The sequence below is a fragment of the Eptesicus fuscus genome, chromosome 1 (genome assembly GCF_027574615.1).
Source record: "Eptesicus fuscus isolate TK198812 chromosome 1, DD_ASM_mEF_20220401, whole genome shotgun sequence".
Taxonomy (NCBI): Eukaryota; Metazoa; Chordata; class Mammalia; order Chiroptera; family Vespertilionidae; genus Eptesicus; species Eptesicus fuscus.
This window is the reverse complement of record NC_072473.1, coordinates 71106681-71131530: the sequence shown is the minus strand read 5'-3', so window position 1 is coordinate 71131530 and position 24850 is coordinate 71106681. Positions and strand designations below refer to the sequence as shown.

At 41.5% G+C, this 24850-nt stretch overlaps 2 protein-coding genes across 5 annotated transcripts; one reads left to right on the top strand and one right to left on the bottom strand.

The window, feature by feature from the left end:
* Positions 1–12695: 12695 nt before the first annotated feature.
* ARMCX3 (armadillo repeat containing X-linked 3) lies at positions 12696–17361 on the bottom strand. 4 transcript variants are annotated; one of them, XM_028132738.2, is made up of 5 exons: positions 17244–17361; positions 16656–16785; positions 16314–16374; positions 15984–16053; positions 12696–15707 (listed from the first exon to the last, which is right to left on the bottom strand). In XM_028132738.2, exon 5 carries the CDS (start codon positions 15562–15564, stop codon positions 14422–14424), a length of 1143 nt encoding a protein of 380 aa, XP_027988539.2. In that variant the 5' UTR covers positions 15565–15707; positions 15984–16053; positions 16314–16374; positions 16656–16785; positions 17244–17361; the 3' UTR covers positions 12696–14421. The 4 variants fall into 4 exon arrangements, with proteins under 4 accessions (XP_027988539.2, XP_008154783.2, XP_054576692.1 ...); XM_008156561.3 differs by having other exon boundaries at positions 16656–16763; XM_054720717.1 differs by lacking the exon at positions 17244–17361 and adding an exon at positions 17048–17113 and having other exon boundaries at positions 16656–16763.
* A 6306-nt stretch (positions 17362–23667) lies between these two features.
* Positions 23668–24578, top strand: LOC103299712 (protein ARMCX6-like). The gene has a single exon (XM_008156560.3). It carries the CDS (start codon positions 23668–23670, stop codon positions 24562–24564), a length of 897 nt encoding a protein of 298 aa, XP_008154782.1. The 3' UTR covers positions 24565–24578.
* Positions 24579–24850: the final 272 nt, after the last annotated feature.

Here is a 24850-nt window from a genome sequence, read left to right as displayed (position 1 = left end):
TCTACTACTTACGTAGGCATCACTAGGTATGTCTAAGAAACAATGTGTGAGGAAAATGCAGATATAGTGAAGAATAACACAGAATCATAATATTGATTTCAATCAAATACATCCAAGGAGGTCTCCCAGAAGACCTCGGAGTTTTATAGTCTCCAAATTTCTCCAGTCCCTTTTATTATCTCCATATGTGATGATTCATATCATTGTGCACTTCAAAATTTAAATTATTTCCCACTAAAATAGAACTATTGAAAGAGTCAGATATAATCTTTAGCAAAATAAGTAATAAAAGCACTGAAAAGAACACAATTAAACAGGAAAAATAATTTCTGGAATTGAAAAACATGTTTTCAAATTTTAAAAATCAGATTAAATGAAAGAGGGAATACAATCTAAAGAAGACAGAATTTCTAGGCACATCCTCTTGTGTTAACAAAATAAAATTAGAAATCTATATATATAAAAGCCTAAGCGACCATTGCAACTGAAACAACCGAATGGACGACCAGGCCGGCAGGGGGGTTAGTGAGGGCCGACCAAACGACTGAGCAGCGGGCTGCGCAAGGAGACCAGGCTAGCAGGAGAGGAAGTGAGGGGCAACCAGGCCAGCAGGGGGGCAGTTGGGGGTGACCAGGCTATCAAGGGGGACAGTTAGGGGTGATCAGGCAGGCAGGCAGGCAGGTGAGTAGTTAGGAGCCAGTGGTCCCAGATTGTGAGAGGGATGTCCGACTGCCAGTGGGATCGGGCCTAAACCAGCAGTCAGACATCCCCTGAGGGGTCCTGGATTGGAGAGGGTTCAGGCTGGGCTGAGGGGACCCCCACCCATGCACAAATTTCGTGCACTGGGCCTCTAGTAAGTAATAAAAGATCATTATAAAAGGTAACTGCATGATAATACAGCACTGTTTGCCAAAATAACCCCTGGATCAAAAAAGAAATCTAAAATAAAATTACAAGCTATAAGGAAAGGGAAAAAAAGAGGACAAATTATATCAAAGCCTATGTGACATGTCTTCGACAGTACTCAGAGAAAAATAAGTGGTCATAATTACCATTATTATTCAAGAAGACCATAAATAAAGAAAATAGCATTTTTCTTGAAGAATTAGAAAAATACAATGGAACAAGTTCAAAGATAGAAGAAATTAGTAAAGTTAAAAATAGTGACCAAGAAAAACAATTACAGAAGTGATAAATAAAAAGCTGGTTCTTTTAATAGTTCAATAAAATAAACAGACTCTTCATGAGTATAACTAAGTAAAACATATAGAAAGCAAAAGTATACAAACTATGAATAATAAAGGGTTGAACTACATAAACAGATGTGATTAAAATAATTACAATTTACATACAAATCTATGATATCATATTTTTAAATTTAAAGGTTATGAATGATTTCCTAATGGAATAGAAGTTACCAACATTAACTCAAGAAATATAAAAATTTTACTGGACAAATTACTAGAGATGAGACTGAAAAATGTGATTATCGATTTACCACTAAAAAAGGAACCAAGGCTTGATGTCCTTGTAGCACGTCCATGCCCCTCCTTTTCTCAGGCCTTTATTTTTGCTCTCTTTCTCCTAAACTCTAAGGGGCCCCATGAGAGACTTGCAACCAGGGGAGCAGCAGGCAATGGGAGTTCAGCAGTTCATCCTGGGCTAACCCCCTGAACCTGTCCCCAAGGCCCCCTTTTCTTTTACTTTTCAATGAGCTAAAAGCAGTCCCACCTTGGCCCACTTCTGTCACCGTGACTTTCACTTCTCAGTGAGTCCACACAGCTCAGTGTGGCTCACTTCCTTCCTATAACGTTTCTAGAGGGTCAAAGCAGCACCACCTATGCTCTCTTCTGTTGCTTCTTCTATCTTAAGCCCATCCTTTGTTTCACTATCCCCAGCTTTAATAAAGGTAATCTAAAAATAAAATAAAAAGAAACCAGGATCAAATGGTTTTGTAGTTCAGTTTTATTGAACCTTTAAGGAAAAGATAGCAATTATGTAAACTCTACCAGAAAAGAGAAAAACAAATTGAAAATCAAGTACTGAATTTTATAAAGCTAGCCAGCCTAAGACCAAAACTTATTAAAAACAGTGCATAAAAAATAACTATAAAATATTAATAATAAGTATAAAATCAAAATAAAGTATTAGCAAATTGTAAAACATATAAACAAATAGAACTCAGAAGTTTGGCAAGAAAAAGCTATACTATTACCTAGTAAGGACTGATCCACAAAGACAAAAGTAGTCAAAATCGGGAATTATATCAATACTAGAGGCCTGGTGTACGAAATTTGTGCATGGAGCGGGGGGTTGTCCCTCAGCCCAGCCTGTACCCTCTCCAATCTGGGACCCCTCGAGGAATGTCCAACTGCCCGTTTAGGCCCGATCCTGGATCAGGCCTAAACGGGCAGTCGGACATCCCTGTCACAATCCAGGACTGCTGGCTCCCAACTGCTTGCCTACCTGCCTTCCTGATTGCCCCTAACCGCTTCTGCCTGCCAGCCTGTTCACCCCCTAACCACTCTGCTGCCAGCCTGTTTGTCCCCAACTTCCCTCCTCTGCTTGCCTGGTCACCCCTAACTGCCCTCTCCAGCAGGGATGATCACCTCCAACTGCCCTCCCTTGCAGGCCGGGTGCCTCCCAACTGCTCTCTCCTGCTGGCTATCTTGTGGTGGCCAACTTGTGTCCACGTGGGGGCAGGATCTTTGACCACATGGGGGCAGCTATATTGTGTGTTACAGTGATGATCAATCTGCATATTACTCTTTTATTAGATAGGATAGAGGCCTGGTACAGGGTTGGGGGCCAGCTGGTTTGCCCTGAAGGGTGTCCCTGATCAGGGTGGGTTTCCCTTGGGGCATGGGGAGGCCTGAGCGAGGGGCCTGTGGTGGTTTGAAGGCCAGCCACACCCCCTGGCAACCCAAGCGGAGGCCCTGGTATCTGGAATTTATTCTCCTTCTACAATTGAAACTTTGTAGCCTGGAGCGGAGCCAAGCCTGGGGCTCCCTCCGTGGCTGGCAGCCATTTCTGTTGGGGTTATAATTGAAACTTCGTAGCTTAAGCGGGTGGGCCCAGCCAGGGCGTGCAGAGAGCTTTGCTTCCCCTGTTGCCAGGGGCAACCCTGGCCTGCTCTCTCAAGCTCCATTCTGCTGCCATTTCTGTTTGAATTTGTATACCTTCTATAACTGAAACTTTGTAGCTTGAGTGGAGGCTTAGGCCTGGCAAGGGCAGGCGGAAAGCTTGGCTTCCTCTGTTACCTAGGAAACCTTGCTCTCTGTGGCTGTAGCCATCTTGGTTGGGTTAATTTGCATACTCGCTCTGATTGGATAGTGGGCGTGGCTTGTGGGTGTGTTGGAGGTATGGTCAATTTGCATATTTGTCTATTATTAGGTAGGATAATTCATTTCTTGAAAAAAATTAAAGGAGAAAAAGTACATTTCTGTCAATAGATATTGAAAAGCCATTAAGAAAAAAAAAATGTCAGCCCAGCCAGCATGGCTCGGTGGTTGAGCATCAACCAATGAATCAGGAGATCACAGTTCGATTCTCAGTCAGGGAACATGCCCCAGTTTCAGGCTGGATCCCCAGTGTGGGGGGAGCAGGAGGCAGCCTATCAGTGATTCTCTCTCATCAGTGATGTTTCTATCTCTCTCCCCCTCTCCCTTCCTCTCTGAAATAAATAAAAATATATTTTTTAAAAATCAGAAGTTACATCTAATGGATACAAACAGGAATAAAAGGGAATGACTTAAATATCAAAAGGGCTTTTTAAACTTATAAGCTATAAGGAAATGCCAAAGTCACTTCCACTAAATGAAATGCCAAAGTCACTTCCACTAAAACCAGGAACAAGTCAAGGTCACCCACAATCTCCGTTTTTTATTCAACAGTATTTTTTGGAGATTAAAATTATTGCAATAAGATAATAAAATAAATAATTAGTGTAAAATTGGGGAAAGTTAAAATTAATTTGTATTTACAACTTATATGACTGTATTTGTCTAAAATAAAAAGAACTGTTTAAAAATCATAGTCAATAAGCAAATTAGAAGAGGTGGTGAGACATAAGACAAACACACAAAAATTAATAGCTTTTCTCTATTTCAGAGAGTTTTAGGGAGTATTGCATGGTAGAGACTATGTATTAGCATTCTTTTCTTTCAGCTTAAATGGACATATATTACTGATGAAAGTAGATCATCTATCATAATCACCTATATATAGAATCTTTTCATCAATTGCTACCTCAAGCAATTGTTTCAGTTTCAATGTGTTGCTGATATTTATTTCATTATTTTCTTTTTTTAATTTATCTTTATTGTTGAAAGTAATACATATGTATCTTTTTCCCCCATTGGCCCCTTCTATGCCACCCTTTCCCCTGCCCAGACCTTCACCAGACTATTGTCTGTGTCCATGAGTTATGCATATATGCATATAAATTATTTGGTTAAGCTCTTCCACCCACCCACCCACCCACCCCTGCCTTTCCTCTGAGATTCATAAGTCCATTATATTATTTTTTTCAATTTGTACCCATGTGTGTTTTATAAATTTAAATCCATATCTCTTCCAGTTTTTTGATAATATTATTTTATCTTGTGAGTGTCCACCAAAATGTCTTAATTTATAGTGCACAAACCTTCTAGAACTGACAGTTCATTCCATGTGTCAAAAAGATTAGTTTCTTAACTCTGATTCCAAGGCACACATTACAATATATACTAACTCTTCTGCTTGGAAGATTGAATAAGCTGGCAGATTTTCAAACTCTCAACTACACTGATTAGCCCATTCATTGTCATGCATCCCAGAACAACATTAAGATTGCTTTGAGTACAAACTGTAATGTTTTATAGCCCAAAATGCATTATATTTATCCTTTTGGTGTTTTAAATATCTTCACAATAGACACATAGCACAATGAATTAGTATCAGAATCCAATACTATTAATTCCATCTTAAATAAAACTGTTCTGCCCTAGCTGGTTTGGCTCAATGGATAGAGCATCGGCCTCTAGACTGAAAGGTCCCAGGTTCGATTCCAGCCAAGGGCACATGCCTGGGTTGTGGGTTCAATCCCCAGTAGGGGGCGTGTAGCGGGCAGCCAATCAATGATTCTCTCTCATCATTGATGTTTCTATCTTTCTCTCCCTCTCCCTTCCTCTCTAAAATCAATTTAAAAAATAATAATAAAATAAAAAATAAATAAAACTGGTTCTGTTACATAGGACTTCACTAACAATCCTCAGTGCATCATACCTCAAAGATAGCAAAAAGAGCAATGTTTCCCTTTATAGAGAAGAATAACATTTTGTAAGTAACCTATGACTAACAATGTATGAAAAGTTCTGGCAAAAGTGGAGGAAAAGATGGCTTATTCAATGTATGGATCTGGGTGGGGGGGAGTTAAAATTCATAACACACATAAAAGTATATACCAGAAGGGAGGGAAAGAGGGAGGGAGAGAGAGAGAGAGAGAGAGAGAGAGAGAGAGAGAGAGAGAGAGAGAGGTTTTTAAAGCTTGAATAAAATTATCTTAAATCCTTGGGCTAGGAAAAGGCTGCCTGGGCATGTCCCAAAACTTGGAAAACCTAAAAAGAAAGGGTAAGTAATATTACTACCTAAAAATATAAATCATTAACAGGGAAAGACACAATGTACAAAATTAAATGAGGTAAGATATTCATAGAAAGGTACACAAGATGTATTTTAAGTGAAACAAAGTTGTAAATGAAACTATATATGAACTGTAAGTTCTTTTTATGATAAAAATTTGAGTATGTATATCATTTATGTATGCATAGAACACATTACACTGGTAATAGTAAGTTACTGTAAACAGTTTTATGTTTTAATTTAGGTATATGTTTATCTGTTTTCATTTTTAATAGGAATGAGTTACTTCTATGGTTTAAGACAGTGGTCGACAAACTCATTAGTCAACAGAGCCAAATATCAACAGTACAACGATTGAAATTTCTTTTGAGAGCCAAATTTTTTAAACTTAAACTTCTTCTAACACCACTTCTTCAAAATAGACTCGCTCAGGCTGTGGTATTTTGTGGAAGAGCCACACTCAAGGGGCCAAAGAGCCACATGTGGCTCACGAGCTGCAGTTTGCCTACCATGAGTTTAAGATTACACATTACAGAAGATTAAAATAGAGTTCATTGTGGAAAATAACCTCTCAGAAGGCTGGTAACTCCCAAATCCTTCTCAAACTAGTAGTCATATGACCACCAATGCATCGGCTAAAATATGGTCTTCTTCCTCAGACCCCAATTTTTCCCCTTTCTAAGTTTAAACAAATATATCTAGGACTTCTATCATTTAAAAATAGGTAAAAAGCGCCCTAGCCGGTTTGGCTCAGTGGATGGAGCGTCGGCCTGCAGACTCAAGGGTCCCGGGTTCGATTCCGGTCAAGGGCATGTACCTTGGTTGCGGGCACATACCCAGTAGGGAGTGTGCAGGAAGCAACTGATCGATGTTTCTTTCCCATCGACGTTTCTAACTCTCTATCTCTCTCTACCTTCCTCTCTGTAAAAAATCAATAAAATATATTTAAAAAATAAAAAAATAAAATAAAAATAGGTGAAAAGCTATCTAAGAGTGTTACTGATATCTTAATATGCCCCCAATTATAACCACATCCTAAAAATGTGACTATGTGTGACATATATTTACTAGTATATGATAGATCCTCCCTTCCCGCAACTGGTGGATGGAGTATGACGTAACCTGCACCTGCGGCCTGGACATTCCTGAGCACCTAACCAGGCACCTTATATGGACTATACATTCAACCACCAATCAGCACCTTCCAAATACCCTAAGCCCTCAATTCCTAAATACCTGAGTGCCTCATCATGTGCCTTATATGAAGCCACCAATCAGCGCGTGCTGAGTACCCTAAGCACCATCCCTTCCCATTCTTCCCCTCAAAAGGCGTGTTCCCCTCTGCACGTGTTCTCCCCTTGTGAGACAGCCCAGCAGGGTCCTTCTCCCCTAATAAAGCCTGTAGTCCTGGTTTTTCGGCCTCTCTCTCATTCTTTCAGTAAAACATTCACAAGGTTTAACCTTTATACAAGAAAAAAATCAATCAGAATTTATTAAATTTTCATAAGTCACATGGTATAATTTTAAGACTTCAAATTTTTGGCTACAGTTTACATGGACAAGTTTAAGAAGAGGTGATAATTGATGAGGTTATATGATACTGATTATAAAGCATCATTCTGCAAATTAGTTTGAATGAATTTAAGATTTATAAAATACTTAAAATATTGATTGTTTTTATTTGCCTTGCCTAGATACCATCTTTTCTAATATCAAAAAAAGAATCCACTCAACTTAGTTTAAATGATGGAAGAAAGTAAAAATTAAAAGTTTTTAATGGATCTATTTCATTATGTCTAGATTTTCATTACAAATTACTGAAAGAAAGCCACAAAAATTAGCACAAAGTTAGCTAAATCACATTTTAGTGAACAGAAGACTGAAATGAAAATGGAACAATAACTAAACAGGTGACAATTCATTTTGCTTGGGTTTCAAAAAGTTTAATACAAGTTATCATTATTCTTCAAACAAACAAAAAATCCAGAAAAGGAGAGACTAATCAACAATTAAAGGAGAATTCATTGCAAATACTAGAGATTTCCACTGCTGTAAAAGTATACATCTCTTAAACTCTGTATGAAAGCTAATTGATGGGATGGGAGGACATCTAATACTTTCAACAATAAAGGTCAATTGAAAAAAAAGAAAGCTAAGTGATAACACATGTTAATAGTCATAAAACAACCATCCACTGATGCTCTGCCTTTGGTGAAGGGGCATGTAGGCAGACAAATGTATAATTGTGTCTAGGTAGAAATGTTCTCTAGCTCTTGAATACAAGTATTTTATTTCAGCAACAAGCCAATCCCCACGGCAGATACTCCAGGCTCTCTTACTTTGATGGCATTAACATCTAGCTAAGTCAGCTTGCTCTGATTTCCCAAGCATTAAATAAACAACTTTCTGATGATAATTTTGTTTCTGATATAGACTTATCTCAAGAAGAGAATGTTCTGAGCAGCAAACACTAACACTCTGGTCTACATGGTAATTGTTTTTTGTAATAACATATATTATCATTCTGTTTTTTATTTTCAAAAATAAATTCCAGCCCTAACCGGTTTGGCTCAGTGGATAGAGCGTCGGCCTGCGGACTGAAAGGTCCCAGGTTCGATTCCGGTCAAGGGCATGTACCTTGGTTGCGGGCACATCCCCAGTAGGAGGTGTGCAGGAGGCAGCTGATCGATGTTTCTCTCTCATCGATGTTTCTAACTCTCTATCCCTCTCCTTTCCTCTCTGTAAAATATCAATAAAATATATTTTAAAAAAATAAAATAAATAAATTCCACCCTGTTTGATAACATGTTATATCCTCTGTAAACTTTGCAATGCTCAATAAACAGAAGTCTTTATACCTAAACAAAGATGCTTTTATTATACCTGTGCTTTCAGTTTTTTAAATGTAAATGGTCAACAAGGCCAGAGAGTTATACTTAGCCCACTATCAATGGTGGATTGAATTACAAGTGCATGAACTTGTTGGGTATAGTTACCCTTCTAATAAAGCTTCTTTCCCTCCCCCTTCCTCCCCGCTATGCCATCCCTATCTCCAAATACAGCATCACCCAGCCCTTAAAATAAGGCCTGAGACCCAAAAGAAAGGATCAAGTGTGGAAGTATACTGTTTTGAAAGTAAATATCCACTATTCTGCTTAGCACCACCCCCTAAAGACAGGGCATACCAGGGGCCAGTATCCTAGTTCTGCACCCCTGGATGGCAGCAAGATAGTTCTGGTGTAAAGGCAAGGAAGAGCCACAGTTTAAACAGAGAAACCAAAGGAAAACTTCACCCTAGGATGTGATCTAAAATGAGCATAAAGAGATAGCAACAAATCAACAAACAACAAGTTCTGGAGAGAACGTGGAGTAAGGGGGACCCTAGTGCACTGCTGATGGGAACATAGACTGGTGCAGCCACTGTGGAAAATATTATGGAGTTTTCTAAAAAAAAAAAAAAATGGTACTGCTATTTGACCCAGTGATCCCACTTCTAGGAATATATCCTAAGAATCCCAAAACACCAATCAGAAAGAACATATGCACCCCTATGTTCATAACAGTGCTATTTACAATAGCTAAGATCTGGAAACAGCCCAAGTGCCCATCTACAGTAGATGAGTGGATAAAAAAAAAAAATTGCCGTAACCAGTTTGGCTCAGTGGATAGAGCGTCGGCCTGCGGACTGAAGGGTCCCAGGTTCAATTCTGGTCAAGGGCATGTACCTTGGTTGCAGGCACATCCCCAGTGGGGGGTGTGCAGGAGGCAGCTGATCGATGTTTTCTCTCATCGATGTTTCTGACTCTCTATCCTTCTCATTTCCTCTCTGTAAAATAATCAATAAAATATATATATTTTTAAAAACACCAAAAAACTGTGGTACATTTACACAATGGAATGCTATGCAGCTGTAAAAAGGAAGGGTCTCTTACCTTTTGAGACAGCATGGAGTGACCTGGAGAGTATTACGCTGAGCAAAATAAGCCAGTCAGAGAAAGACAAGTACCACATGATCTCACTCATATGTGGAATCCAATGAACAAAATAGATCCAGGAACAAGCATGAAACAAAATAGATCCAGGAACAGACTGACAAATCTCAGAGGGAAGGTGGGGGTACGGTAAGGGGTGGGAAGAAATTAACCAAAGAGCTTATATGCATACTAGGACCCAGTGCATGAATTCGTGCACCTTGCAATGAACTGTGGGCCACGAGGCTGCAGAAGGCACAGGGGCAGGTCTCGGCCCATCCTCCGTGACCCCTCCTGCAGTGGCCCCAGTACCCTGTCTGCTGGCATCCCTGCTCCCGCCACCGCTGCTCCCATGCGCTGATGACGCAGGCCCTGCTCGCACCCACTGAAGGCACAGAGCAATTGGGGCTGGTGCCAGCAGCGGGTGTGAGCAGCAGCTGCTGCCCTGATCACCCCTCAGGAGCAGGGGGAGGTGGAGAAGCCCTCAGGGGTGACCAGGGCTGGCAGCTGCCGCTTGCACCCGCTGATGGCGCCAAGTGATCGGGACCGGCACCAGACACTGGCAGCAGGTGTGGGCAGCAGCTCCAGTGCCAGCTGCGGGTGGGAGCGGGGCCAGCACTGGCAGTGGGTGCGAGCGGCGGCTCCGGTGCCGGCAGCGGGTGCAAGTGCTGGGCTGGACCACATCACGCCTTGGTTTGGCACCCCTGCTCACCTGCTCCACCATCCTGCTGCAGCCAATGCCCGCCATGTTCCTCACACGCCCCCTCGTGGTCAGCACACATCATAGCGACCGATTGTTCAGTTGTTCAGTTGTTCTGATTGTTCCGCCATTTGGTCTATTTGCATATTAGCTTTTTATTATATAGAATATCCATAAACCCTGGACACAGAAAACAGTGTGGAGAAGCCCTGGAGGAGGGGAATGGGTGCAGGGTAGAGAGTGGAGGGTTCAGAGGGGCGAAAAAACGGGACATCTGTAATACTTTCAACAATAAAAGTAAATTTTAAAAAATTAAAAATAAAACTGCTCTCAGAAAAAAAGATAGCATTGAAAATAATCCTTCTTAGAGAAACCAAGAGAGAAACATCTATGTGAGAGAGACACAGGTTACATTGATTGGTTGCCTCCCTCACCCACCCTGACCAGAGCAGGGGATTGAACCTGCAAACCAGTTACTTGCCCTGACCAGAAATCAAACCCTCAACCCTTTGGTGCACATGCCAACACTCTAACCACTGAGCACACTGGTCAGGGCTTGGAATTTTTTTTAAGGCAAGTAAAACATGAATTAAAAAAAGAAAACTAGTTTCCTGAGCTAAACAATAATATATTTGGGGCACCAATTTATAAAGAATTATATACTCCATCTTTGTAAAGTCAACTTTGAACACATTTGACTGAAATAGACCCACTTAAATTTATACAACTATTACATGAGAACAAAACCCAAATAGAAACATATCCTTTGAGTTTCTAATCTCCTCGGTTTCCTAGGAGTTGCCACCCTCGTTAAAGAGAGAACACTACCTCCTCCCTGTTCCCATAAGCTGCCACAATCATGGCCACAATCCTAGAAATGTGCCATTCACAAAATGATTGAGTGGCAATCTCCCATGTGAAAACATCAAGACATGATCATTTGGCTTGGCTGGCCTTGTGGCCTGCCTAAATCAGGCAGTCACATATGTGTTTCACACAGCAGTTCCCAAAGTCTGAGTAATTTTGTTCTAAATAATACCAGGTATGAGACATCAAAGTACATACAGGGCACATAGGGCTGTGCCACGCTAAGACTAATTTCCTTCTCAGTCTCTGTTCAAAAAGGGTTCCAAAAACTCTTGTCATTCAGTTACACCCAGAGTCATCATATCACCACAGCAAACACCATTATCATTCTGTGTTAAGTGTCCCCTGGTGCATGACCTAGTGTCATGGGAATTAAATGCTCACTCCAAAAGACAGAAACACAAAGAGACTACTGCCAGTTATCAAAGAAGGAAGAAATAAAGAGAAGGAAGAAGAATGGGAAGAAAGAAGAAGAGGAGACAAAAGACCTGCAAGAGCAGATGGACGCTGGTCAGGCCTGTGCCCCTGCCTCATGGTGGCTTTTTGTTAAAGTTAACTTCATTTTCACCCAGGGCAAGAAAATCATTCAGTACCCCAAGTTCAGCATGGTTTAATCTAAATATTTCTTAAATCTTCAAGCTACATATTTGGGTAAGGGGGCAAGTTTGTTCTCATTGTTTCTGTTTTCTCAAGTAACTCCAATGAATATTATTTAAGAGAAAAATAGAAAAACCTTAAATCAGGCTCTGAAAATTTATCTACAGTGTTGTCTAATTTTATGTATAGAGTATATTGTTATATAGATAGCAAAAGTTTCTGGAAGTATATATACTCAGTTTCAATTCTATGCTTCTCTCCCTAGCTGCCACAGTTCTTTACATTGTTCTTTGTGCAATCCTCCACTCTTATACTCTGCACCTTCTCTCTGGGGATCCACTCCCATGACTTCAATTATCCTTCATCCTCTGGTGGTTTCTAAATCTTTATTTGCAGCCTTGTCTTCTTCTCTGAGAGCTTGATCAATACTTTAAAATGATAATGGGTGTCTCCATATGGGTATAGCACAGGTACCTCAAACTCAGTTTTAAATGGATTAGCCTTCCCCTCCCAAATCTTTTTCTCTTACCTAATAATAGAGCAAGAAAAGTATTACTTTGATTTTCCCTCACCCTACACTTAAAACTGGTGTCCAATGGGTCTCCACATGTGCATGATTTGGTAGGGTCACCATGCCCAAAAACTTTAAGCCAACCAATCACTCGGTTTTTGTCTAATCCATAAAACATTAGAGTAAGTATACGGAAGCCTAGGGCTAAAACCAGATCATAACTAAACAAAGGATTTTACTCTTTCCTGGTCTCATATATAAGGCAGGATAACATCACCAGACTAAGAATATATTATGAAAACTGGTAAGATCATGTCTGAGGAAACACTTTGAGTCCTTAAAAATAAGAACTTAAAAATAAGAACTATTCCTTTGATAAATTATTCTAACAGTTGCCTTGCAGGAATGACAGAACTCTACACAGTAGTCACTTAATAAATGTTAACCTTTATTGTTGTTATTATTTTTTAAATGACACTGACATGTGGCAGAATGCCCCCAGCAAAACAAAGGTCAACCAAAACAAAACAAAACAAAACTATTAACCCTGCATTCTAGGAAATTAAAAGTGCTTGCTTTTCTTAATTAACTGCTATGTGCCAGTACATTCTAGGTATTTTGCATGTATTACTTCATTTAATCCTCCTGATGAGTCTCTTCTTCACCACTCAGCTATCATTTCAGAGAGGAAACTTCAACCTATCTCATATTTAATTTAATTTTTCCACTCAATACATGCTCCAATCACCTGCTTCATTCCCAACACTTTCCTTTTTCAAAAATTTCCAAAAAAATCAATATTCATTTTAGACAAGAGCACATTGATGATTAAAAAGTAAAAAGGTAAAAGATCACTCATTGTCCTTCCTCCAAAGATAACCTCTGTTAATATTTGGATGTCTATAATTCAGAGTTTTAGTGCCTACTTAAACATGTTTTATTTTTCTCAAAAAAATGAAATCATACTATGAATACCACTATCTAACCTGCCTTTCTCACTTAACAATGCATGATGAATATCTTTTCCTGGCAATATGGATTTAAATCAACATAGTTATCATATACAATATGAACATTCCTTAATTTATTTAACCAATCCAATGTGCTAGACACTTGTTTCCAATATTTACTATTTTAGACAGTGCTAGGATGCATAGCCTTGTTCATGTAGCCTTTGGTCAATTTCTCAATTATTTTCTTAGGACAAAGGGCTTATATATTTTAAGGCTTATATGTGTTATCATATGACCTTCCACAAATCTTGTGCCAGTGTAAATTCATTTCTACCACCAGGGTTTGAAAGTGTCCGTTTTGCCACACCTTCATGATCATTGCACAGTAGGTGAGAGAGGGACTTTTATATGAATTCCAATTATTATTTCTAGTCAAAAGTATTTAGTGGCTTTTTGTATTCAGTGAAATAATGTTCAAACAACTTTCCACAAACTGGCTTCACCTAGTTTTCCAAATTTATTTACTTCCATTCCTTACATGCTCTACTCTAAGCAGACTAGTTTCTCACTGTCATAGGGACAACATTACTACCTCCATGCCTATCTCACATCAGTGCCCTCTCACTCCCGTCTCATTCAGGACTCTTTTTAAATGGTCACTTCCTCCATAAATCTGTAGTTGACTACTGTACCCCACAGTAGCCTTTGCTTCCTCTGTGCTCTGAGAATGAATATTTGACAATAAGTCCAGATAGTCTGTTATTTTGTTTGTATGTTTCTAATCTCTCCAAAAGATTATAAATAAAAGGGCAAGGATGCTTTCTTTTTTTCTTCTTTCTTTTTTTTTTCTTTCCAGCATTAACACACAACTTTATTGATGATACACAAATGAAGTTAATGCAAATGACAGGAGGGAACTTACTTAGGATGAATTGGTTCACTGTCATTTATACAGAAGAAATAGTAAAAATATTTCAGTCTAGGCAGTGAGATAAAGAGCAACAAACATGTTTTCAGAACATGTAGTGATATTCATTCATCCAGCTTAGACCTAAAGATCAACTCGGATAAATATCAGCTTTGATGATACAATATGATATTCAAAATTGGTAGCTGAAAGGATTCCTTTACCATATAAACAAGGTGGAGAAAAGGAATAGTTAACAATGTGTGTTGCTTCTAAACTACAAAATCAAGAAGTTATTCCTGGCTTTTTGGAAACATATGCTCAGCCAGTTTGGCCGTGAATTTTCCAACTTTTACTTTCACCAAAAAATCATGGTGACTTTCTAACCCCAGAATCTTATCAGCACACACTTGAAATTCTTTTAAAAAGAAAAAAAGTGAACCTTGGCTGAACTGACTCTGAGTAGGTTCATTTTCTTCCCATTTACAATTGTCATTTATGTTCTCAAATACGACCAGAAGTTTCAGAATAATCTCTTTGTTCTCCTTCTTATTAAAGAGGGAACCCAGTGAAGATGGTATTTGGGCCCTGAGAAGTTCTCTAGTCATGGCCGGATTTTCAGCCAAATTCAAAAGGAGTTTCAAAACCTGAAATTTGGTTTCTTCATTTCCTGCTGAAAATAAACGAAAAAAGTCTGAAATTGAGTTAGCAAGCATGTGCTGATACTCATTAGTAACAGTCATATTTGTAAGCAATCTTAGTCCAGCCAGCTGCACAGATGAGTTCAAGCGAGAAGTGATTGTGTCATCACACACTTGATTCATGTATATCTTAAGCCTGCGCTGATTTTCAGCATTCACACTCAGGTTATTCAGGACAATTAAAGCCTTTTCCTTAACGATGGGATCCCGAGTATTGAGAATCTTTGCAACAATTGGGAGACCACCCAGATCACGAATAATATCTCTGTTAAATGCATAAGCAGCATTGTTACCCAGAGCAATTAAAGCTGCTTCAAGAATATAAGGCTTTTCAGACATCTCAACCAAGCAAAGAACTTTTTGCAGCTCTTGAGGGGACAAAATAGTATCATCTGAGTTGGGGGAAGCCCGTTTCTGAACAGCCCTTCGAGCCCGGGTAGCCCTGGCCCTTGCTCTGGCCCTAGCTCTGGTCCCGGCCTCAGTCCCAATCCGGGCCCAAGGTGGGTACCATACTATTCCCTTGCTTTCACTGTTATCATCATCATCATCATCAGACCAGTCATTGTACCTGGCCCCAGGACAATCCCCAACATCATCCACATCCCCAGGCCCACCCTCAGCCATTTTCTCTTTGTTCTGTTTTCTTCCCCTGGCCAGTCGATAAATGCAATAGCAGGCGCCAGCCCCAATCACCAGTCCCGCAGTCACCCAGCCTACTTTCCTGGCGTAGCCCATGCAATCGTCCCTGACAATAGCAGGGACCAAGGAACAGAGTAGTCACACAGGCTTGGGGAGAACTATGGGCCTGGGTGCCGGTCTGTGGAGGGTATTTGTCTTCAGCCACTTCAGGGCCACAGTACCTGATACCGGAAGTGAACCTAGAGGTGGAGGAAGAAAATGGGGTTTTAGTTTCTCTTCTTTTTGTGCTGCCCCATGCATGGACTTGCACAGAGGGACAGGAGAGTAGTAAATGAGTACTTCGTAGGAAATGTAGATTGTTAATAAACTCTCTATCCCCTCATTTTACCCTCCACCTACCCTCCTGAGGCCAAACTCTCCCCAGCCTAGATAAAGGCAATGGAGCCCATAGTCTCTGCTAGTGCCTCAGCCACCCCAACCTAGGGTGTCCCCAGAGAATGGCACCTTACACTCACCTCCTCCAGACAGGCAGTTTGCCCCTTCTTCCCTCCCCTGGAGTGTGCCACACCCAACAATCCTTGCAATCTGCAGAGAGACCAGAACCAGTGAGAAGTGAGGGCTTGATTAACTATTCATTCCTTGCTTTCCTGATTTACTTCCAGGTTGTCATATTTAAAAAAAAAAAAAACCTCTCTATGTCATCCAAAATATGTACATGCCTGCCCCTTCCTTAGCCTGAAATGGGAGGGATGTTAGGAAAATAAAGTAGGATTGGGCGAGCCTGTCCAACATGGCTGATTTCCAGCCCCTCCCCCATTCCAGTCAGCCCCCACGCCCACACCGACCTCTACAGATCCAAGGAAACTTCCTCCCTTGCTTCAAGTGGTGCCACCTGCTACAGCAGACCTACAGGATGACAGATCGAAAATATGGAGACTAACTACAGTTGAGAGAGGAGGATTATGAACAAACTATCTGATAGGTTTTTCTTCTATCATTCTCTCCCACCCTATCTACCCGTCCCCCCTCCCCCACACACACACAGCACACAACGCATGCCATTTTGCCACAGCCCCAAGAGTGCTACAAACATACTCAGACTTAGACCTAACCTAGATTATTGCCATCTCCGGTTTCTTCCCCGCGCCCACCCCACCGCCACTCTTAGGGTCCCCAGATGGCCTTACCCTCAAATCGATCTTCACTAATCAGGGTTAATTTCCTTCCTCTTCACTTGTCTGGCGTAGTGCCGCAAACTACGGAAAGACTGGCAACCTAGGAGAGGCTCGGATCCACTAAACAGCCAGGACGACAGAGCTACAGTCAGAAAGACCGAGTGCTTGGTGGACGGACCAGTCCCCAGAACATGAAATTCCTTCCTAATTCGGAGGCCTGGTTGTCAAAGGTTTCCCACCCCTATCACCCCTCTCCGGGTTCTGCTGACACATCACGTTGCACCCCCACCTCACTCCCCATGCCCAGCCTTTCCAGGTCGGAACTGTCCTGGAAGACTGGGGGCCAATGCCAAGGCCACAGCTCCCTTTCCGGATTATGGTCTCGGCTTCCAGCAGATTCCCACCTTCTGATCTCTGGGCTGCTCCCCAAACTCCTCCCTGGGCACCATTTCGCAGCATCGAAATGGGCTGCAGGCGGGACAGATATCCTGGAAAGCCAGTGGCGAGTGGGAAAGACGACAGAGGCGCCTCAGGACCCGCGACGGTCTCCGCCCTACGCTCTGGACCGCCCCCACTTTATGGAATCTCCCAGGCACTGACCAGCTGTGATCCGGGACAATTTCCTTCTCCTCCTTCTTCCCTCTGCCACAGGCCCGCTCTCACTCAGAGCAGTGGGGAGCTGGTACTCAGACGGAACAACGACCAGAACAAGAAGGACTTCTGCACACGTCAGCTCTTGGTCACGTGAGAGCTACGTCATCCACCAACTCTGGTCCCCAATTTCCCCTCCCACCAGCAGTGCGGCAGAAGAGGACCCGCCCCCCTACATTCCCTCCCCCATACCAGGCCTTGTTACTCTTTCTTTGCTAATCCCATCTCCCTGTAGTTGAGTTTGCCTTCCTCTGATTACCAGAAACAGACAGCATCTTCCCCTGGGACTACTGGCCACTTGTACTTTTTGAAAAATTTGCTTCTTCGTTCTCTAGGCTCCTTCCACCTCCCCTCCTCACAGCTATTATTGTCTTACCATTTCCTCTGAAATCTAGTTCTAGATCTGAAACCAAAAAATAACATCAGAAAAAAGAGACCTGGAGTGAGAGTGAGGTTTTTACTTTCTTAATATTTTTTTTGTTCTACCCTTTCCCACCCCCAGCCTGCATTCTTTTCATGAGAAAAATTACTATAAATCTATTTTCATTTGAGAGAAAAAAAGAGTGGGAGTTAGAGAGTGAGGTTGGGTGGATGGCCTCCAAAAGTCCCACATTTTCTCATTTGTGGGGAGTGTTATACACTTCACTGAAAGCAATCTTAATGTCTTCTGGGGCCTAGCAGATAACACAACCCTGTATGAGCTAATCAGTGTGTCTGAGAATGTATAAACCTCCGGATAGGCAAGTCTTCTAAACAAGAGAGCTACAGACTATCACTTGCATCAGTTAGCAAAGAAGAGGCATGGAGCCCTCAGGAGCCAATAACAAAGAAAATGTTGAGTAGAAACCACAACTGTGTAGTGGTTATCTGTCAGATAAACAGGCATGCATAACTGACAAAATGAGTGGCAAAGAACATTACAAAATATATTTGGGTACAAATAGAGAATATCATCTTTAAATAACATAGGTGTTAGAGGAACATTGAGACCAAAACAAAATTGGCTAAACTAGGTTCTAGCAATTACTGGGGAACCATTTCACTGGCTGGTTTAATGAACTCAGTGATTCACCTGCAACAATGCTTGAACATTTTTATATTGGGGAAAGTAATAAAATAATGTCAGAATATGGAGTCTGCTGTAGGATATTCCCTAATAGTTCAGATATAAGGTTTTTATCTGAGTATAACTTTTTAAATCCTTAAACAATATGGGAGTAAATCAAGAGACTGAAAGTTTGGGAAGAGGCAAAACTCCAGGGAAATTCATATAACTGTAACTTTTGGGAGGCAGTACTAGAAAAAATAACTGAAATTTAGTAAAAATAAATCAAGTCAACTATATGATTCTGTGTTTAAAGAAAGATCATGTGCAGTGAGGGGGCTTATTTAAGCATGGGGTATATGAAAAGGAGAGTCAGAGGAAAGTGTTGGTAGTTCCCACCCAAGCACTGTCTGGAGGAGAGGGAGTCTTGGCTAAGATGACTGGAACATTAGCTTTTCTTGGCAGAGCTATCCCCATGATGTGCAAGAGTACTTCAAGCTTCCTTAGCTGAAAGCCATCTCTTAGGGTGAACCAATATTCTTGCTCTGATTTCAGGCTCACAAGCAACTTCCTGAGGTATGATTTCCCAAGTAGTAGTTTGCCTACAGGAAAAGAGTGGGCTGGTAAAACTGTCAGAAACCTCCAGTACCCCTGACAAATTTATTTCTCAGGGTAAACTATTACGTCATAACTCCTATTGAGACAACTTCCCTTATGGCCTGATTTCAGGGAAAGAATGCAGAGAACCATGGTTTGGGCATTCAGATCTAGATTTATATACAAGTCTCTACGAATGAGGGTCTTTTTTTGACAGAAGCATCTGCTCTCAGCATACAGACAAAATCAGTGGTTGATCATGCAACAATGAGGACAAGACCCTGAACTGCAGATGCAACTCCGTGGAATCCTCTCAGGGAACCAGGTAGCTTTGGCTTAGAAGACAACCTATGCATACCATTTTAGAATTGTATCTCTTTAATGTTCAGTTAATGTGAAAATTAAGGCATGCTGTGGCAAATAGGCTCCCAGCACCTCAGTCACAGCTGGACAATGGTTTAGTATCCAAAGTTACTAAAAGGCTCCTGCAAATCAACATCTGAAACAGTTTAAATTTCTCTCAAAAAAGAAAGGAAGTGTATTTTACATACTCTTCATTTTCTACAGCAAATAAGTGGGCATTGTACACAATACTGACCAATTGAAAACTAAAATTTAAATCTTGAACCATTATAAATATTGCAAGTTGGGGGAATTATGGCACCCTGAAGAGACTATCAGTTCCTCCTGTCTAGACCCCACAGAGCTGATCCTGGTTTTCAACATTTTCTCATTGTTTAAGTTCACCAGGTTTGGTTTCTGTTGCTTGCACCCAAAGAAAATCAACTAATACACAATGTAAAAACAAGTAACAAAATACAAAAAATAAAATATATATATATAGATTGTTAAGATAAGAATATTCTATAATTTATTTTTCTCACCCTCTACAATGTCTTTAGTGTTATCATCTGCCTATCTTTTTTTTCAGACACTTTGTAAGTTACAGGTCATATACGACCACATACTGATTTAAGCCAAAAGAGTCCTTTAGACATTGACTTCCCATAGCATTTTGCAGGCTCAGGAACTTTCAACAGGCATGTCTGAAGAAATGCTTAAGGATTTTCCTTTTTCACTTTTGAAATGGTCAGGCAAATAACATGCCCTTAAATATTTGTTGGTGAATGTATAATGGATAGCAAACTAGATTTTAAGTGCTAGTCCCAAGTTTCCTTGGTAGGAATTGTAAATCAAAATGACAAAGAAGTAAGAGAATTGAAAGGGTTATTATTCCCATGGGATTTAGGAAGTTTTAGAAAGGGAGTGGATTCAAACAGGAAAGGTCTGACAGACTGGAAAAATGGTGGTCAGGGGTTATACTCTGGAACAATTAGAAAATATGCCAAAGGAGGGAGTTATTGTATATTAGTAAGGAGAGGAAGAGTGGAATTTTTGTCCTTGAAGCTTTGTTAAGCTTTACATACTCCTAAATTCTTTCTCATGCATATATTCAAAACAAATAAAAGCCACTTACATAGGTATTTAGTAGCCAAAAATTGAATGATGGACAGTTGAACCCTCAAGTTCCGTTTGTACAGCTTAATAAATAAAATTCACTTGTCTATGATAAAATAAAGGATTGGAAAAGAACAGTACAAGGCAATGATGGCAAAACAAATGAGGTAGGGGTTTAGAGAGAGGGAGTACGATAGGTGAGTTTGCACTATAAAAGTTTGAGGAAAACCAGAAAGTTGTAACCTGTTCTTGACTTCTGAATATTCACCAGCAAGGCACTCTGGGCTCCCTGGCTCATCTCCTGAAAAGGCTTCACCCCACAGGGCTTCACTTGGGGAGCTTCCTGCTGGGGTGTCATATTTCAATGTTCTAAGAAGGAGGCTGCCTGAAGGGTCTATATTTAGCATATGACTCCCCAGCAGAGACAGCTGGATGTCTGGGGACTAATTTCTGCATACTTTGTCCCTGAGTTCTGGCATTATTCTTGGGGGGCTTGTAGGGGTGGTTCGGTGAAATTTTAACAAAAGACAGGGAATGAAAATGTCTCTTTCTTCTGCAAACTGCTTGGGATTCTGTGAACTGTGCTTTTTGTGAGGGGAAATTTACATGGATTTCAGGGGTGTTGCAGTGATTTTCAGACACCCGCAGACCCTCATGACTATCTCCACTGGAAGATTCACAACACTAACCACTGCTTGGACAACATAGCACATGAATGATAGACACCAGAGATATCGCACCAGGCTCATAATTAAATGAAAGGTCCATCTATTGAATCTCACTTTTATCAATGGGATAAAAGGGAATTCTCTAATTTCTGGATAATTTATGCGTTACACCATGCAACTTCAGAATAGATTTTAAATAAAGAACTTTGAATGAGGAGTAGGCTAATCTGTGAAGTTACTAATTTGTAAGGTACATTTGAAGATATATGACTCATTTGCATTTGGGGGTCTGCATAAAGTCTGTCCTTTGAAAGCCATCCAACAATCTTCTATGAAGATCTCAGTAATGTGATGCCTAATACTACGAGTTCAGCCAGGAAGAAGGGATAGTGGTTCACTTATCTAAAATAGTCATAATTAAAATGCTGACCACCTCAGTATAGATTCATATTGCCCATCAATTTATAAATCATATAAAAACACACTGGTTTTGTTTATTAGGATATGTTTTTAAATTTTAATATGCTGTTTGAAAGTCGCTATTTCCTGTGCAGTCAGAGAAAATATTCTTAATGCAGTACAAATTAACTTAACCAAATCAATGAGGCCTCCCTATTAACTGGGAAATCTTTATAAGTATAGATACAGATACTTGAATTCTTTTTTTTTCTAAGTGGCATAACTTTATTGTATTTTCTGATTACAAAATAATGTAGCTTGAGTCAATAAAAAATGAAGGAAGGAAAAAATAGAATATAAGTGAATCAAAAATATTAATAAAAACCTCACTACTACTTGGGCTTCCTTTTTTGACTACACACACACACACACAATTTTGGTGCAGTGACTGCATGTGTAAAAGGGTAGAAATTAAGGGAGGAGAAGCGAGAGTTTTGGAGCTAAGGAAACGGATAAAACATTTCTCCAAGAAGTAGAAGTAAACGGTAGACCCAAGAAAAGGTGCTGCCCTTCCTGTAATTAGAGAAAGGTCAATTCAAATACCAGAAAGCCATGACCATTTCTGGTTTATGCTATTGTTATAGAGGAAAAGAGTGGCGGAGACCAGTGTGATGGGGGGAGGTACGGGGCAGGCTGGCGCCTGCCGCACAGCTTATGGGAGTGGAAATTGGGGGCCAGAGCTCACTGGTGACGTGGTAATCACGTGACCAAGAGCTGCCTAGAGCTCAACTCCCTGCTAGTCGCTTCTGTCTGGGTACCAGCCCCCTATTACTCTGCAGGCTTATGAAGGAAGGAGGAAACTAGCCTCGGATTGTCCAGGTCGGTGGGAGTGTGGGCTCAGCTTGGAGAGAGGTGGGGTGGGAGAGGGCCAAGAATGCCACCAATCCAGGTTCAGGCAGATTGGGTCTGTGTCCCTTTCTTACCTACTTTCTAAAGAGCACCTCCAACCCTCCCATACCGTGCCCATTTTAATAGAGAACTGTCGGACTTCAGGCAGTGTGTGTGTGTGTGTGAGTGTTGGGTGGGGGGAGGGGGGCTGGAGCTAAGGGGAGTGAATGGCGGTTACTAAGACTGCAAGGAAAGAAAAGGTACACAATCAAGGCACTCTTGTTCTGAGTGTTGCTCAGTCCACCAAGAACTCCGCCCCTCAGTTCCCTGTCTGTCGGCAGGTTTTTAGGTCTGTTGGCCCATAGATCGCCACAAAAGCCTGGGCGAGGGAAGCAGCAAACTGTCTTGGGACACTGCAGGTTGGTGTGAAGGTGGGATGAGCCCTGGACCCTTGGTGGCGAAAGGGGTGGCGGAGGAAAGAGGGCTGGGATCAGAGCCGGCCAGTCCCAGTCGCCCTCTTCAGGCCCCTTCTTTCTCCACACCCCCTCCCATTTCGGTGCAGGGAAAGGGGTGTGGCAGCCTTTGCTATGGAAATGGCGGACGACAAGGGGGAGGGGGCGGAGAACCCCGCATAAGGAAGGCTCAAAGGGTGTGAGATATTTTCAACTCAAAGGCTGAAAATTCAGAAAAGCAAGCATTGTGAACTGTTCTCAGTGCTGTTCCATCCACTACACTTTCAGTTCTTCATTACTGGTTATCTTTCCATCTGTCATTCTGCTAGACTGTCCATCAAGCACTGTGGAAGGAGCACTGACAACAGAAGTGGAGAAGGAATTTACCTGACTTTGGTGGAGGTTAGTGGGAGAAACTTCTTGTGAACCTTTGGGGATAGGGATGTGATGGAGGAGGAGACTACTTGAGGGTTAGCCTCTCTATGTCATCCTACTGGCTATCATAGCACAACCCCAACTCTTGCCCTTCTCTGCAGGGACTTGAAGAGAAATAGTGGGTCCTGAGGGTAGAGAGAAGATGATACACACACAAAAAAAAAAAACAAAGAAATAGTTTCCTAATGAACCACCTCTTTAAACCAAAACTCAAAATCCACTCTATTTGGTGAGGCACAAACTTAGGCTCAGCCCAAAGCACTGAAATTACTTTTTCACCCATAGATTCGTCATAAGAGAGCTAAAGGAGTCTGGGAGAGGCTGAAGATCACTGCTCTCCACCATTACAGACCCTAACCCTAAAATTCCTTTTCAATCAGGTGGAGAAGGGCCCTCTCCTATCCTTCCACAAGGCTGGCACAGACTTGAACATGGGCCGGGCTCGGGAAGTTGGTTGGATGGCAGCAGGACTAATGATTGGAGCTGGTGCCTGCTACTGCGTTTACAAACTAACCATAGGAAGAGATGACAGTGAGAAGCTGGAGGAGGAGGAAGAGGAATGGGAAGATAACCAAGAGCTGGATGAAGAGGAATCCCAGATGTGGTTTGATTTTATAACTATGATTCGGCCCTGGAATGAGGATGGGGACTGGACTGAACCTGGAGCTCCTGATGGAACAGAAGACAGGCTCTCAGGTGGGGGCAAAGCCAATAGAAGACACCCAACAAGACAGCGTCCATTCCCTTATAAACATAAAAATACTTGGAGTGCTGAAAGCCTTAAAATTTTCAGTTGTGCTCTTGGCCTCTCCCAGGGTCCTTTCATTCAGGGGAAAATGTTTGCTCAGCCCGAGGATGCTGGTTTTTCATTTGGCCACAATATCAATAGTCATTTGACCAGCCTCTCCATTGTTGGAAACACGATCCCCACTCCCGAGCCCACTGTTAAGCAGGCTTTATGTGCCCTGGATAATGAGAGTGCCAGTGTGGAAAATCAGGGCCAGATTAAGATGTACATCAGTGAAGTGTGTCAGGAAACTGTGTCACATTGCTGCAACTCATTTCTGCAGCAGGCCAGATTAAATTTGTTAATAAGCATGACAGTTATTAATAACATGCTTGCCAAATCCGTTTCAGACCTGAGGTTTCCTTTGATATCAGAGGGAAGTGGATGTGCTGAGGTTCATGTTTTGAAACCGTTGATGGGTTTGTCTGAAAAACCAGTCTTGGCAGGGGAATTGCTAGGTCCCCAAATGCTGCTCTCATTCACGTCCCCCTTTATCAGGAATGGAAACAGACAGGTTCTCCTGGACACCCTGGCCTCTTAAAAGACCATGTCAAACAGAACGGGACCGAACCTACCCAAAACCCATTTGGTGAACACGCACTTGTGTTCTCATGCAAAGACTCCGCAGTGGGTGCTGTAGAAGATCCAGCCTTAGCCAATCACCACATCATGGGGTGAAAGTCACACTTGCTAAATCGAGGACCACATTCTTATTGGCGGGGCAGGTGTTCCCACTGAACTTTGAGTAACTTCTGGTTTTGCAGTCTACAGGTAATGTGCATTGTAAATTACTTCCTTACTTCTTCCTGTGGTAAAGGGCTCATTTC

Excerpts from the sequence above, each read along its gene's own strand:
- LOC103299712 (XM_008156560.3), top strand. The coding sequence starts at position 23,668 with ATGGGCCGGGCTCGGGAAGTTGGTTGGATGGCAGCAGGACTAATGATT.
- ARMCX3 (XM_028132738.2), bottom strand. The coding sequence starts at position 15,564 with ATGGGCTACGCCAGGAAAGTAGGCTGGGTGACTGCGGGACTGGTGATT.